The 17,415-nt window shown below is 43.7% G+C and overlaps 1 protein-coding gene and 1 long non-coding RNA gene across 3 annotated transcripts in view; both read right to left on the bottom strand.

The window, feature by feature from the left end:
- On the bottom strand, window positions 532-3,164 carry LOC100621455. Of its 2 annotated transcripts, XR_002344952.1 has the most exons (3): window positions 2,203-3,036; window positions 2,097-2,130; window positions 532-931 (listed from the first exon to the last, which is right to left on the bottom strand). It is a non-coding gene; the product is annotated as an uncharacterized LOC100621455 (long non-coding RNA). The 2 variants fall into 2 exon arrangements; XR_002344951.1 differs by having other exon boundaries at window positions 2,097-3,164.
- PHACTR4 (phosphatase and actin regulator 4) overlaps window positions 7,246-17,415 on the bottom strand; it is a 117,449-nt gene continuing 107,279 nt past the window's right edge. Inside the window, 4 exon segments of the mRNA XM_021095668.1 lie at window positions 7,246-9,622; window positions 12,998-13,074; window positions 13,851-13,988; window positions 16,628-16,689. Coding sequence (XP_020951327.1) covers window positions 9,607-9,622; window positions 12,998-13,074; window positions 13,851-13,988; window positions 16,628-16,689 — 293 coding nt within the window. The 3' untranslated portion in view covers window positions 7,246-9,606.

Below are 17,415 nucleotides of genomic sequence, written 5' to 3'. Positions count from 1 at the left end.
GTCTAGCAGGTGACCAAGGCATTACAGACAGGTCCCTCAAACACACTGAATTTGTTATCCAACCAAAATCATGCAAGCCCTGGAGTTCCTGTTGTGGCAGAGGAAATGAATACAACTAGGAACCATGAGGTTGCAGGTTCGATCCCTGGCCTGGCTCAGTAGGTTAAAGACCCAGCATTACCATGAGCTGTGGTCTCGCGATGTAGCTCAGATCCGACTCCTTCTAGCCTGGGAACCTCCATATGCTGTGAATGCAGCCCTAAAAAGCAAAAAGGCCCTGAACTTGACTGTTTCCTTCCTATCAGGAACCAACATGTTTTTCCCAAAGTAGTATTAAATTAAAGGTAGTAACTTGGCACTTAGTGCAGAACCTCCACAGGTTACCTGAAAGCTGAGTTTAGTGGCTCAAGCATTCTGGCCAGGAACTCCACGGGTGGTGTTTAAAAAAAAAAAAAAAAAAAAAAAGGCAGTCCAACTCATATAAAACTCTTAGCTGCTAACCACTCACTTGTAAAAAAGGAACAACACAAATATGTATATAGTCATTTTTATTATAATTCATGAGCACAGTAGAAACTGTCATGCATCTCTTTATTAAAATATATAGGTCCTCATACTTCCACTTGTCAGAAAACCCACTGTTGACTGGTTTTCACATCGTAGAAAACCTGAGAGGATCTCTAGGGCCACCCCCCACACCTGTCACATATAATTCCTTCTAATTTCAATGGGCATCTGGGCAACATACTATTCCTCTGCTGCTTTTTAAGATAGTTCCAGGATTAAATATTCTGTGTAATCTTAACATTTTCAAACTGCAGGTTTATCTCCCCGAACTGCAGGGTACTCACTTTACCACATCTCCCTGCAAGTAAGGGACCTCAAAGCATTAAATATTAATTTCAAAGTTAGGTGAGGTTCATCTTCTCTCCTAAATGAAAGGACAAAAAAAAAAAAGTAATTAGATTCACACATAAAATCTTAACTCAATTTTCAATTTTTGTATACTAGATGTTTCCTGCATGGTTTGTCTCCTCAGTCATTGTCCACAGGACTCTGAGAAGCTGTAGGAATATGCAGGCGCAGACTCAAGGCCCAGCTTCATCTCCAACGTTGTGGAAAGGGACTGTACATCATGGGGCAGAGCCCTATGCTCCTCTACACCACCAGGACAGAGCCCGGGGAGAGTGACCTCCCGGGGTATCCACGTTGGAATATCTGAGTAAACACCATCACCCCTGTTTTCAAGATTTTCCCCCTCCCACACATAGATTTGAGAGAAGTTAAATGAAGTCCATTACGATCAGTAAGTGTTGTCTACTTAAAGAGAGGTCTGGGCTCACTGAATCATTCCTTTGACATGTACCTCAGCCATTGGGGCCAGCATCCTGAGTTTTCACAGCCTACAGGATGACCTGGAGATGGCTGCATTTGCAGATGACCAAAATACTGCCTCAAAGAGGCAGGGGAAAGCAATATCAATGTATATGACTAAAGGTGAGGGAGAGATGCATGCAAACATGCACGTTTGACAAGTTTGTCGCTGGTCCCGAGGTTTCTACTAGTCACAAGGAACAGATATCACCATGAAGGATTTTTAGTGTTTAGATGACATGCAAAAATTGGGCACATACAATCTTCTAAAAACATCTGACTACCTGAAATAAACATCAACACACACTGCTAAAGAACTCAAGTCATTGCTATTGACTTTTTACCTTGTCTATTACAATTATAGCTGTTGACTGTAGAGGTACGTTGGAGCATATGCCCAAGTTATCAGAGTAAACTGATTACACAAAAACCAAAAGCTTATTACATGGCTCAAGTGAAAACTGACTTTAGCTAAGTCATCCAAATTTTCAAAACTGCTACATTTGCAAAATATAAACTTCTATCCTACCATTATAAAGATGTGAAAATCAGTTTTACGTAACCAAACTAAAAGCCATCTTCCCAGAAAATGATCATACATCTAGAAAATTATCTAGATGCATCAAAGAGCAGCAGCAGTCCCATGAAAGGCAGCTGGGCTCAGAAGGATCAATACTGACAGGCAAACGCTGAGAAGCCAAAAGCAATTCACATTTACTTACCTCAAATCAAGGCATTAGGAATCCCAAGCGAATGCTGCAAAACAAGGCAAGTAAGAGCTTAATCCAACTGTACAGCAAAACTGACTAATGTCAATCTTCCACTCACTCTGGATCCAGACAGCTTGCTGCAGAGAGCTGTTTCCTGCATGGTTTGTCTCCTCAGTCATTGTCCACAGGACTCTGAGAAGCTGTAGGAATATGCAGGCGCAGACTCAAGGCCCAGCTTCATCTCCAACGTTGTGGAAAGGGACTGTACATCATGGGGCAGAGCCCTATGCTCCTCTACGCCACCAGGACAGAGCCCGGGGAGAGTGACCTCCCGGGGTATCCACGTTGGTCATTTTTCCTGAGAATTTAGCCCAGTTGAAATCCCTACAGGCGGTTAGCTTGCAGAGAAATAGGTAAACGTACAACCATTACAGTAAGGTTTCTATCTTGAATCTGATTATCTGGGAATCGAGAAATTGCCCCAAAAGAAAATAGCAAGCTTTAGTAGAAGTAACAGCTATCCGTTTATAAATCACAAGACCTTATCCGCGACGGCGGTATGTAAAAATTCCTGGGCTAAGGGCCAAACCCGCGCCACAGGAGCGACAACCCCGGATCCTTCAAGCAGATAGTCCACCAGGTTAACTCCAAACAAAAAAAGTCACAAAACCCCTTTAAACTCGAGAAATCAATAACAAAATATCCCTGCACACAACTCCAGAGAACGCTAACGCGCCTAAGAGGCAGCGTAATAAACGGCGCAATAGGCAATGTTTCGCTTGTGGGAGCAGAGGGTAGCAGCCCTGCGAACATAGCGCCCCTTGGTGAGGGCCAAGAACCGCAGCTCACGAGGCCTTCTCGGCCCACAGGCGACTCGGAGTCGCTCTAAATAGTATGATTACAACTGAACACTACGGTTGGCGGACCCCCTGCCAAACTTAGAGCCGACGAAACAGGCGGTGGAAAACACTCACCGAGAACTTAACACGACGTTCAACAGTCTTCCCCGAAAAGGCCGAGGAAGCGCAACGCCTCGGTATTTATACCTTCTGAAGAGCGCGGAAGCCAGCGTGTCTAATGCGCCTGCGCCGCCTCATGCGCAGTTAGGGAATCCGAAACTCACTGAGGGTGCTGGGAATGTACCATAGGTTAAGCTCCACCCCTACTTAGCTCAGAAGCATCTCGTGATACTAGAGTCTTCGCGCGGGACCTTGCGGGGGCGTGCCAGTTACAGGAACTGAGCATTTAGTCAGATGGGTGCGTGCTGGATTGGATGTTGAGGTCTCTATGAACAGTTCACCAGTCTGGAGAATATACTTCTATTTTATTTTATTTTTTTTAGAGAATATGCTTTTAAATAAAAGTCGCCAAAAAAAAAAAAAAAAACACCTTTGGAGTAGTAAGTAGGCAGAAGAGAAAAATGCGTCTATGGAAATGTAGTATCTCAAAAGGGATTGAATCTGCCCTGTCACGTGTAAAGTAAAATGCTTCGGTAAATAAAAGGGTAATGCTGAAGTCTTCGCTTTAAAATTGTTAAACTGGTAAATTTTTTGTTTATGTTAAGTACATTTTAACACATATAGACACCTAGCATAAAGAAGGCTGGTAAAGAATCCTTAAGGTAAATATTACATGTGAAGTAGAGCAAATGCGTTAAAATTTCGAATAAGTGCTGGGTAAATTGACATAGAGCCATCCCAATTGGACTATAAGGAGTAGAAACATTTACGATGTGGAGTTCCCATCGTGGCGCAGTGGTTAACGAATCCGACTAGGAACCATGAGGTTGCGGGTTCGATCCCTGCCCTTGCTCAGTGGGTTACCGATCCGGCGTTGCCGTGAGCTGTGGTGTAGGTTGCAGACGCGGCTCGGATCTTGCGTTGTTGTGGCTCTAGCGTAGGCCGGTGGCTACAGCTCCGATTCACCCCTAGCCTGGGAACCTCCATATGCCGCGGAAGCGGCCCAAGAAATGGCAAAAAGATGAAAAAAAAAAAAAACAAACATTTATGATGTACCTTTTATAAGAGTTTGTGCCGGGTGCTTTGCATATATTTACCCACCCAGAAGTTCTAAGATATTAGCATCATTTCCCAGGTTTTAAGGTGCCAAACTGTCCCAGAGTGATAGTTCTCAAAGTGTGGTTGGCACTCAGGGGTCCCTGAGATTCTTTGGGGCCGGGTTCATGAGGTCAAAACTTTTATAATAATACACTTTTTCTATGTTTTCACTATGTTGACTCTGCACTGATGTAAAAGGAAATTATGGGTTAAACCGCTGGTGCCTTAGTATGTTTCAAGGCCCTGTCACCAGAATGTACTGGTGGTCGTTGTATTCTTTTTTCTTTTCTTTTCTTTTTTTAATGGCCATGCAAGTGGCATATGGAAATTCCTGGACTAGGGATTGAATCCAAGCTGAAATTGCTGGGATCGAACCCAAGCCTCTGTGGCTGCTTTAGATTTTTTTGTTTGTTTTAGGGCTGCATCTGCTGCATATGGAGGTTCCCAGTGAGGGGACGAATTGCAGGCATAGCTGCTGGCCTATGCCACAGCCACAGCAACACAGGATCTGAGCCGAGTCTGCGACCCATACCACAGCTTGAGGCAAGGCCAGAACCCCATCCCGCTGAGTGAGGCTAGAGATCTAAATAGTATGATTACAACAGAATACTATGGTTGGCGGACCCCGTACCAGATAGAGGCAACATAACAGACAGTTGAAAACACTAGTATCATGGATACTAGTGGTATTTGGTTCCACTTTGTCACAGTGGGAACTCCTGTAGATGGATTGTTAACCCACTGCACCACGGGGAGAACTGCTCATTGTATTCATTATCAAAACAAATTTACTATGAAAAAAAGTCTTTCACCTAAGAATGTCCTCGATGAAGTAAAAATCATTAATTTTACTAATTCTTGTTTTTTGAACATCTTTTTTTTTTTTTTTTTGTCTTTTTAGGGCTGCACTCGAGGCATATGGAGGTTCCCAGGATAGGGGTCTAATCGGAGCTTTAGCCACTGACCTATACCACAGCCACAGCAACACAAGATCCGAGCCATGTCTGTGACCTAACACCACAGCTCACGGCAATGCTGGATCCTCAACCCACTGAGCAAGGCCAGGGATGGAACCCCCAACCTCATGGTTCCTAGTCAGATTCGTTAACCACTGAGCCACAATCGGAACTCCCCATCTTTTTAATATTCTGTATGGCAAAGTGTTTTCCTTTCAGGGCCTGGCTTTCCTTTGTTGTGGATTCTTATTTATTTGGTCTTTTCAGGGCTGTACTCATGGCATGTGGAGGTTCCCAGGCTAGGGGTCAAACTGGAGCTGTAGCCTCTGGTCTATGCCACAGCTACAGCAACTCCAGAACCCATTGAGCGAGGCCAGAGATCGAACTTGTGTCTTCATGGATACTAGTCAGATTTGTTTCCACTGAGCCATGATGAGAACTCCAGATTCTCATTTTTTTAAAAGTTCACTGCCTAGCCCATCCCCTGCTATGAACTTGCCCTTCCTGCTAGTTGTTTTTTAAACCTCTCCCTCTGCGATTGCAGTCCTCCTTCTCCTGGGATAGGAAGATTAATTAAAATTCGTAAGACCCTCAGTTCATTCTCTGTTTCAGCAAACACTGGGCAACGTGTACCTTCAAAGCACACTTCTAGAGATGGTGTGTGACCTCAAAAGGTAATGGCAGTATGAAGCCTCTTTGGAGGGCCAGTAGAAGGAGAATAAGGGAACAGATGGAGGCCAATGACATGAGCAGTCTGACTCATGGTTTCTTTTAATCTTTGGTAAAGGGTGGTACGCTAATCAAGGCCAGTCTCTGAAGTGACAAGTAGAAAGTGAGTCATTGGTGGGGCCACCAAATTGAAACTGGGCTGCTTGCCAGAGAGGAGTACATGAGCTACAAACTCCTTGTCAGCCTGAGGTCTGATTTCTTTTTTTAGGGCCGCACCCGCAGCATATGGAGATTCCTAGGCTAAGGGTCAAATTGGAGCTGCTGCCGGCCTATGCCACAGCCACAGCGACGGCAGAACCGAGCTGTGTCTTTGACCTACAACATTAGCTCACAGCAATGCCGGATCTTTAACCCGTTGAATGAGGCCAGGAGTCGAACCCTTGTCATTGATCCTAGTCAAGTTTGTTACTGCTGAACCACAAGGGAAGCTCTCCTGAGGTCTAATTATATGTGATCCATATGCAAAATGTCCTTGTAGGGACAAATGATTGGGATGCGACTGCTTGTCCTTGAAATAGTTAACGGGTGATTACATACTTTGCTTTTTGACTTTGGGGAGGCAACTTCAGCTGTCAAGTTCTTCACTGGTAAAATGAGTATATATTCACTTACCTTCCGGACTAGGTGGGATTAATAAAACCTGAGCTGTACCTCCTACATAGTGTGGAGTTCATAGTTGGCTTTCCTCTCCGCAGCTGATTTTTTCCTGACAGCAAAGTAGGATTTATTGTCAGGCATAAGGAGGGGACCGCACCAAGGCTCCCGTAAGTGCAGAGCCCACCATTTGTCCAGGGGGCTGAGATTAGGGCTGTATCTGACCCCACAGCCATCTAGGATGAGCTGCTTTTCTGCCAACATGTTTTCAAAGTTATCTGCATTAAACATGAGGTATATCCCCACTTCTTGGAGATGTGGACCTTCTGGTGGCCAGGGAACGTGAACCTGGCATAAACAGGGCCTCAAACACATTCTGCAGCTTATCCTTTTTCCACATGTGTGTACAGAAGGTCAGGCATCACTGACTTTCATCTCTGGCTACATTTCATGTTTGTACTATGATATTTCCCCGTTCATCTACTCATTTAGGATGTCTAGCAATACATTTTTAAGCTAAATATTTTTTCTTTTTAGGGACACACCCACAGCATATGGAGGTTCCCAGGCTAGGGATTGAATCAGAGCTACAGCAGCCGGCCTATACCACAGCCACAGCAATGTGGGATCTGAGCCACATCTACAACCTACATGACAGCTCATGGCAATGCCAGATCCCCCACCCACTGAGTGAGGCCAGGGATCAAACCCCCATCCTTATGGATACTGGTCGGATTTCCAATGTGCCACAATGGGAACTCCCTAAGCTACTTTAAATCTTTTGGAATAAGGTAGAACGTAAAAAATAAACACTTTACACCAGAATAGTGTAGGTTTTTTTTAATTCTAAAATACATTAATTAATATTGATAGGAAGACTGATATACAATGCAATTATTTATTTTACAAGGAGATTCTGTACATCAGGGAAGCATTTTGAAGTACAATACACCAGGCTTTTATTTCTTCTTTACATTATGATTGTGAATTGTTACTTACATGGAAAGACACAAAATCTACTTTATATATATATATATATATATATATAAACACCTGAAAAGATTTGACCCCAAAGTATCTTGTTTCAAAAGAACATGAATGAGATGAAAGACGAACTAAATTCCTCGGTGGCACATAGAAAGCACACACTTAGCTCAAGAAATCAAATCCTGTTTCGAGCTTGGCACATTAAGGGAAAGAAAGGCAGTGAAAGGCGGCTTTGAAATTGTCATCTGAAACCACAGAGGATGCTAGCATAAGCCAAGTTGTCTCCAAACCAGCAAGACAGAAAGGTTAGCAGAAGTCAAGTTAGCACTTCTATGTGGCCGCCTTAGAAGGCTAGCAACTTTGCAGAACTGTCCCTTCTCTTCCCTCTGTCATGCCAAGTGTTAATGAGCTTCCAGGAGATGTGGGTCCCATGTAGCTCCATAGCCATAAAGCACTTGAGAATTACTGAGACTTCTAAATACTTCCCAATTCCCCATTCGGAGAGAAGATACTACCTTTAAGGTCACTTTAGGTTTTTTTTTGTTTTGTTTTGTTTTTCTTTTCCAGCCACACCCCGACACATGGAAATTCCCAGGCGGGGATCAAACCTGCACTGTCACAGAGACAATGCCAGACCATTAACCCACCATCACAGCGTGAACTCCAGCTTTTTTGTTTTGAACTAATATTCTGATTCTTCAGCAAATCTTACACGGACGTCAAAGGAAGAAAGAGAAATACCTACTGAAAGATGACATCTAGAACAAGAGGGACTACAGAAGAAATCAAAAGAAATCTGTAAAATAGCCACAATTTTCTGAACATTAAAGGGAAAAAGTCACATTCATCAGTTAAGAAACTGTTTTTTCCCTTCCACTTAGGGTGGATAGGAATGAGAGGGAAATAGTAAGGCTGTATGGTTTTCAATAATAATTCAAAGAAAGCAACTAAATCTTCTGTTTTAGGAAATCATATTAATACACATTACAAATACAAAAAGGGGTAGGGGCTGAGCCAGTGCCCAGGCACCAGCTACACTAGCTACAGCTTGGAAGAGGAGGGGTGAATAAGGTGGAAGCTGCCAGAGAGGATCAGCAGGACGATCAGTGTTGGGAGTTAAGAGGGAGAGTGCAGCAGGAGGGCAGACAGTACTGAGGAAGAGAGAGGAACAGTGGGTCATGATCTTGCCCCTCCTAACTGCTTCTCCAAAGACCTTCTCCTGTCTAACACCCCACACTCCCGGGACCTCACTGTGATTCTGGCTGAAAGTGTGGGGGCTGACAGCCAGACACAAGTGCTCCCACAGAGTTGTTGCAACTCTGCTTTATGGGGGAGAATATATCTCATGGTTAGAATGATTTAGAGTATCACTTGGTACAACAGCCTATAAAATTTAAGCCATGATGAGTCAGTTTTCTGTCAAGTTGGCCTTAACATAAAGGCCTTTTTGGATTTTGTTTTTATATATAGAAAACATATGCGTTTTCATTTTCCAACTTGGAATGTGGTTGCAGCTCAGACTGTTTAAGAGATAGGAAAAACATAAGTTTCCATCATCTCTTCAAGATTTCTTAAAAAAAAAAAAAAAAAAAATCAGAATGACTTGTGTCAAAAGGAAGAACATGTCACATCCTGAGCTCCTCCTGGGCTGGGCCGCCTGAAGGACTATTTTGCTGTGTTACAAGAGGTATAGTGCAATGCTTTCAACTGACATGCCAGTGCAGTAGCAGGCTTCCCCTGGAGGTGGGGCCTCAGAAGGGCTTCCCTGTCACCAACTGGATTTGATGGCTGGAATTTGGCGCCCACACTGGGTGGGTCTCACCACTTGGACAGGGCAGGTAAGGCTAATAATGGTGCCAACTGTGCCTCAGCACAGGCAGTCATCTTGCGGGGAGGGCAAGGAGCAGCCAATAAAACTTGGAACCTTGGTGGCTGGTGAGGGAAGACCCCTCAAATATACGGCAATATTAAAAGGTTCAAAAGCACTGACAAAGTTTTGCCCAAGGCAGCACATGAGAATCCATTCCAGTGAAATGCTACATTCATAGAAGTGCTGTTCACCCCAGAATTACATCCCAGAGGACTCAGTGCTGGCTGCGCTGGGAAGTGCTGAAGTACCCTCCATGTCACTCTGCAGACTGAAGCAGCAAAGCAGCCCTCTTTTGGGGGGTTGTTTAGATCATCTCTCAAACTTCGGCATCACGGACGGTGGTAGCTAAAACAATCAAAAAGAGCCAAGTTACAAATACTGTAGGTTGCTTTGCTCTTACAGTTGACCCTTGAACAACGAGGATTAGAACCACTTGAGTCCACTTTCACACAGAGTTTTTTCAATAGTAAATGCCACAGAACTACATGATGGAATAGGATGCATAGGAAACAGAACAATGGATATGGAGGAGCCACATATATGGAGGGCTGGCTGTAAATTACATGTGGATTTTCGACTGCTCAGAGGGTCATGGGGGCCCAGCTCCTGCACTGTTCATGGGTCACCTGTATAATCTTTTTTTTTTTTTTTTTGTCTTTCTGCCATTTCTTTGGGCCGCTCCCGCAGCATACGGAGGCGCCCAGGCCAGGGGTTGAATCGGAGCTCAGCAACTCGGGATCCGAGCCGCGTCTGCAACCTGCACCACAGCTCACGGCAACGCCGGATACTTAACCCACTGAGCAAGGCCAGGCATCGAACCCTTGACCTCATGATTCCTAGTCGGATTCATTAACCACTGCACCACGACGGGAACTCCCACCTATATAATCTTAGAAGTAATGCGGAGTTCCCGTCGTGGCGCAGTGGTTAATGAATCCAACTAGGAACCATGAGGTTGCAGGTTCGACCCCTGGCCTTGCTCAGTGGGTTAAGGATCCGGCGTTGCCGTGAGCTGTGGTGCAGGTTGCAGACTCGGCTCCCATGTTGCTGTGGCTCTGGCGCAGGCTGGTGGCTGCAGTTCCGATTCGACCCCTGGCCTGGGAATCTCCACATGCCACGGGAACGGCTCAAGAAAAGGCAAAAAGACAAAAAAAAAAAAAAAAAAAAAAAAAAGTCATGAAACGACCTAATTAAAAAAACCTCTCCTCTACTCTAAGACTGCCTGACATTTCTTTTCTTTTTTTCTTTAGGGCTGCACCTGCAGCATATGAAGATTCCCAGGCTAGGGGTCCAGTTGGAAGATCTACAGCTGCCGGCCACAGCCACAGCCACGCCAGATCTGAGCTGAGTTTTTGACCTACACCACAGCTCAAGGCAACACCGCATCCTTAACCCACTGAGTGAGGCCAGGGATCGAACCCGAAACCTCACGGTTCCTGGTTGGATTCATTTCCTCTGTGCCACGATGGGAACTCCCTACCTGACTTTCTATAGCATCTGATACTCCGGACCCTCTTCTTTCCTTCTTGAAACTCTTTTTTGACTTCTGTAATACTGTTCTTCTCTAGGTTTCCCAATTTTTCAATGACTTTTCCTCAATATGCTTTCCTGGTTCATTTTCTTCTGTCCACCCTTTATATTTATTTAAAAAATTTATTTATAACTCTAATGACATTTTTATTTTATTTTTTTTGTCTTTTCTCTTTTCAGGGCCATACCCATAGCATATGGATGTTCCCCGGCTAGGAGTCCAGTTGGAGCTACAGCTGCCAGCCACAGCCACGCTGGATCTGAGCTGAGTCTGCGACGTACATACGGCTCATGGCAATGCCTGATCCTTAACCCACTAAGCAAGGCCAGGGATCAAACCCAAAACCTCATGGTTCCTAGTCGGATTCGTTTCCACTGCTCCATGACAGGAACTCCAATGACATTTTTATAAGAATGACACAGTGTTCACTGCAAAAAGACTACATTAAGAGAAAGGGATGAGAACTAAGAGGCATAGTTTGTAACTGTACTGAGTATATCATTTTGTGTGTCTGTTATCTTAAGCCTTGCAGCAAACATGCCAGGTGTCACTGCTATTCAAATAATCTACCTCCCCTACTCTCGTCAGAGTTGAGTACAAAAAAATTCTATAGTTAAAATAACCATTTGCCTGTATTATGATGGAAAAATTTTTCTTTCTTTTTTGGTTGCACCTGAGGCATATGGAAGTTCCTAGGCCAGGGAGTGAATCCTATGCCACAGTTGCAGCATCACCAGATCCTTAACCCACTGTGCTAGGCTGGAGACTGAACCCTCACCTCCACAGAGACAAAGCCAGATCCTTAACCTGCTGAGCCACAGCAGGAACTCCTTAAGGATATTTTATTTTCCAACTCTGCTTGTTCCTTCTTTTTCTAGCAAACTGTAATTGTCATGATATCTTCTTTTATTTAGCTTCTTCTTTTTTTTTTTGCCTTTTCTAGGGCTGCTTCCATGGCATATGGAGGTTCCCAGGCTAGGGGTCTAATCGGAGCTGTAGCTGCCGGCCTCGGCCAGAGCCATACCAACTCGGGAACTGAGCTGCGTCTGCGACCTACATAGCTCACAGCAACGCCAGATCCTTAACTGACTGAGCAAAGCCAGGGATCGAACTTGTAACCTCATGGTTCCTAGCCGGATTCGTTAACCACTGTGCCTCAACGGGAACTCCTAGCTTCTTTTTATTTTTTTTTTAGCTTTGTTTTTTTTTGTTGTTGTTGTCTTTTTTTTTTTTTTTTTTTTTTTCCTGCTGTACAGCACTAGCTTCTTTTTATAAGTGTTCTGAGAGTCACCTAGATATTTTCACTGATTCTGTTTGTGGCTGGCTGAGTCTTTAGCTATGGGCTAGGTCCTTAATCACAATAGTAATTCCAAATCAAAATGCTTCTTGGTTTGCTTTATGAAGTTTATACACTAAATTGGTAAGACCAACTGTGCTAGAAAGGACTGAAACTAGACAGTGCAGGCTCTTGTTTATCAGCTCAGCAACAGCTTCCTCATTCATAACCTGGGGCAGTGAGGTGCAGAGAAGAGCACACCCAGTGGCTTTAGGTCATTCATTCCTTCCCCCACATCCTGGTCAGTAACTTACTAGCAAGTCAAGCAAGTTACTTAACCCCTTTGAGCCTGTTTCTTCATCAATAAAATGGGGATATGAACACACCTGGCATGTTGCTTGCAAGGATTAACTAAGATAACGTACGTAAAATGATATATTCAGTACACATTCGAACTATGAGCCTCTTAGTTTCTCATCCTTTTTTCTTTTTTCTTTTCTTTTTTTTTAATTTTTGTCTCTTTGCTATTTCTTTGGGCCGTTCCTGCGGCATATGGAGGTTCCCAGGCTAGGGGTCGAATCGGAGATGTAGCTGCCAGCCTACGCCAGAGCTACAGCAACGCAGGATCAGAGCTGCGTCTGCAACCTACACCACAGCTCACGGCAACGCCGGATCGTTAACCCACTGAGCAAGGGCAGGGACCGAACCCACAACCTCATGGTTCCTAGTCGGATTCGTTAACCACTGCGCCACGACGGGAACTCCTCATCCTTTTTTCTTAATGCAGACTTTTTGCAATTAATACTGTGCTGTTCTTTTAAAAAGTCATTAGAATCCTTCCTAGCTGAGCAACTCTACTATGTCTGCTTTTTGGTGGCACTCTGCTTATTGGCTCACAGTGTTTGGGTCTTACCGTGTAAAGTGTCTGCTCTCTTCATGAACCTCCATCTCTGAACTTTTAAATTCATTTAACTCTTTTCTTATAGCGGCCTGTAGAGAAGAAACAAAAATGCTTCAGCATCTTCTTTCTGGTAGAGTAGGGCAGTGTGATCTGCCATGTAGTCTCTATTGTGCTTCACCTTGTGACTGACTGCAACCCCCAGCAGGCAACCCAGAGGGAGGGAGGAAGCCAGGTCAACACACTAACCAGACCTGATGCACATTGCCTCCCTTGACACCCTTCATCGAATAATAAACCCCAAATCTCCAGTTAAATCAAACACCTGAACATCTTAGAAGAAATGCAGTTTTTTTAAATTTTGATTTTTTTGGGCTATAACTGCAGCATGCAGAAGTTCTTGGACAGGGATGGAACCTGTGCCAGAGCAGCAACCCAAGCCACATTAGTGACAATGCCAGATCCTTAACCTGCTGTGCCACCAGGGAATTCCTGTAGATTTTATTGTTTCCACAGCATATAAAAATTCTTTTCCTACTGCAAAAGTGAAAATTGAGTAACTACTAAAATATGCTATGCAAACTTCCTCCAACATACATAACCACTGCTAAAAATGTGATTTACTTCCTTCCAGATTTTTCAACTGATGTGCAAGGATTTTCTTCTCTGTCAGTTTGGAGATGGTGGTGGAGTTATTAGTACTAAGTTTAATTTGCACATCTTGGTATTTTGTATTTTTAAAAAAAAATTTTGTATTTTGATTAGACATTTAACATTATATTACAAGTAGAAATTTCCTTTATGGTTCCCTCTTATAGTTATTGGTTTGCATCCTTCAAAGAAAGAAAGAGAGACAAATGACAGACACCTTGTCAGCAGGGGTCAGTTTGGTCCAAGGTTTGTCAGCCCGCCGGTCATAATCGTGAGCATCTGTTACCTCCACGTATTCATTAAACCTCAGAATCTTCCTGGCAAGTAGTTCAGCCACAGTTGGCCTCTGACTGAGCTGAAAGAAATGGACAGAGGCTCTTAGTTCACCATGCCAGGAATTAGGAATCAATCATGCATTGAAACTGCCTCCAGTCCAGTGTTTCAACCTTTGCTGTACACTGGAATCACTAGGGAACCTTTATTTTATTTATTTACTTGTTTATTTGGCCAAGCTCATGGCATGTGGAAGTTTCTATGCCAGGAACTGAACCTGTGCCACAGCAACGACCCAAGCTGCTGCAGTGACAACGCTGGATCCCCAAACCACTGTGCCCCAAGAGAATTCCACCTGAGGAACCTTTATTTTTTTCTTTTTATGGCCGTGTCTGTAGCATATGGAAGTTCCTGGGCTAGGGGTCAAATCAGAGCTGCAGCTGCTTCACTATGTCACAGCCAGGGCAACAATCATTTGGAGCTGCATACACTACAGCTTATGGCAACACTGTATCCTTAACCCGCTGAGAGAGGCCAGGGATTGAACCCTAATCCTCAGGGACACTATGTCATATTCTTTTTTTTTTTTTTTTTTCTGTCTTTTTGTCTTTTGTTGTTGTTGCTATTTCTTTGGGCCGCTCCCGCGGCATATGGAGGCTCCCAGGCTAGGAGTTGAATCGGAGCTGTAGCCACCGGCCTACGCCAGAGCCACAGCAACGCAGGATCCGAGCTGCGTCTGCAATCTACACCACAGGTCACGGCAACGCCGGATCGTTAACCCACTGAGCAAGGGCAGGGACCGAACCCGCAACCTCATGGTTCCTAGTCGGATTCGTTAACCACTGCACCACGACGGGAACTCCCTATGTCATATTCTTAACCCACTGAGCCACAAAGGGACCTCCACCTGGGACCTTTTATTTATTTATTTTTAAATTTTTATTTATTTATTTATTTATTTTTGTCTTTTTGCTATTTCTTTGGGCCGCTCCCGTGGCATATGGAGGTTCCCAGGTTAGGGGTCAAATTGGAGCTGTAGCTCCGGGCCTACGCCAGAGCCACAGCAACGCGGGATCCGAGCCGCGTCTGCAACCTACACCACAGCTCACGGCAATGCCGGATCTTTAACCCACTGAGCAAGGGCAGGGATTGAACCTGCAACCTCATGGTTCCTAGTCGGATTCGTTAACCACTGCACCACGACGGGAACTCCCCTTTTATTTATTTATTTTTGCTTTTTAGTGCCGCACCCAGAGCATAGGGAAGTTCCCAGGCTAGGGGGTGAATTAGATCTATAGCTTCTGGCCTACACTACAGCCACAGCAAGGCAGGATCTGAACTGCGTCTGTGACCTACACCACCTCTCAGAGTAACGCTGGATCCTTAACCCAGTGAGCAAGGCCAATGGCTACTAGTCAGGTTCGTTACCACTGAGCCACAATGGGAACTCCAAAGAGTAGATTCTGATTAAGCAGATCTGGGGTGGGGTCTGAGATTCTGAATTTCTTATAAGCTCCCAGGTGATGCCAATGCTTCTGGTCCATGAACCACATTTTGGATTGCAAAAGGGTCAGCGCTATAAATTCATATCTAATACATTAGAAGGTGAATACATTTCATATAAAAGCAGTATCTATTAGTGGGCAATATTAAGTATGAATTTCCTTTTGACATGAATAATGACCAAGATATCAGATTCTGTAACAAATTACGATGTCAGGGTGAACAATCAGGTAACCTGCTAAATCTGAAGGCACTGAGTTCAGCCATGGCCTCTAATCACCCTCAGCCTATAAAGGATAATTCCTCTGGCTCCAGAGGAGGGAAGAAGTGGGAAAAATCTGGAAGAAAATTTCTAGATTCTTTACCTTCCTGGGGATTCTTATACATTTAAAGAAATATCTAGAGGGGGAGGGGGAGGGAATGGGATGGATTGGGACCTTGGGTTTAATGGATGTAAACTATTGTCTTTGGAATGGATTAGCAATGAGATCCTGCTGTGTAGCACTGGAAACTATGTCTAGTCACTTATGATGGCGCATGATAATGTGTGAAAGTAGAATGTGTACATGTAACTGGGTCACCATGTTGTACAGTAGAAAAAGAAATTGTATTGGGGAAATAATTAATAAAAATATAAAAAAATGAAAAAAAAAAAAAGAAATATCTAGAGCACTCAGACCAACTCCAAGAATCTATAGGAGGTAAATATCAACTTTACAGAGGGAGAGAAAGGGAAAAGGGCTTAATCACAGAGTTTAAGGGCCAACACAGGTCTGGTACCAAAAAGACTCTACCCTAATTGGCCTGGGGCCAATGAGAAAATTGTATTTGGTTTTTCATAGTTGTTAGGTATTACTAAGGATCAGTTCAGTTCTTTCCCTGATGAGAAAGCAACCAGTTTGCCTTGCAAAATGAATGCTACACACTCCTCCTGTTACCCAAAACAGGTTTGAGAAAGCCCAGGTCTATAAAAATAAAAGGTCCAAACTGGTACAGATATTTATTGAGCACCTTCTTGTGCCAGGTTTTTTTAAATGGTAAAAGTGAAAAAAAAATGTTCTTATAATGTCGTTTTCTATACTTCTCATCATGTGTTCTATCTTCAAAACAATCTATGGCAATTCAAGTCAAATTAATTTCTTTCCAACCAAACAGGTCCTTTAAATACAAGATATGAAGTCAGTGGACAGACTGAGAATGAACACTTGCGCAGCATACCTTTCTAGTGAGCCGACGCTTAATTTCTCGTTTTTCTGCCTGACGATCAGCTTCATTTTTAGCTACAGTTGACAGAAACAAAGAATATTACTTCAGAATGGCAGATTGAATATCAAACTTTTCAGTGATTACACCTCAGATATTTCTCACAGGTTCCAAATCAGAATAAAACATTAACTTTGAGAATGGCTAATCAAGACAATTTTCTTTTCACCTGGTCAAATACATAAGAGCATGGGTCACCAACTATGGTACCAAAGCCAGACAATTTCCTGTTGTTTTCCTGCCCATGAACTACAGTCTTTACATTTTAATAAAATAGCTACATTTTGAATGGTTTGATAAATACCTACATAACAGCCTTTTTCTGCAAAACTGAAAATATTTACTATGTGCCCTTGAATAAAAACTTTGCAGATCTTTGCTCAAGAGTAAACAGTAGCAACGAAGAATGGAGATCACACTGAGTTTCATGCGAAAGGTCTATAAAGGCTCCCACACTTTAAAATTTCCTTGGTGACTAAGTTCTGAATAGTCAAATATTGATGAGAGAACAGTGGATGTGCTGGTCAAGCTGAACATGCCCATAAGTAACCCTATGAAGCCTAATCCTGTTTAGTGTGGAGGTTTTTTTTTCTTTTTTCTTTTTAGGGCTGCACTCGTGGCACATGGAGGTTCCCAGGCTTGGGTCAAATTGGAGCTGTAGCTGCCGGCCTATACCACAGCCGCAGCAACATGGGATCTGAGCTGCATCCGCAACCTACACCACAGCTCATGGCAATGCTGTA

This window comes from Sus scrofa, chromosome 6 (genome assembly GCF_000003025.6).
Source record: "Sus scrofa isolate TJ Tabasco breed Duroc chromosome 6, Sscrofa11.1, whole genome shotgun sequence".
Taxonomy (NCBI): Eukaryota; Metazoa; Chordata; class Mammalia; order Artiodactyla; family Suidae; genus Sus; species Sus scrofa.
The sequence above is the reverse complement of the archived record's forward strand: the minus strand, read 5'-3'. Positions and strand labels throughout refer to the sequence as shown.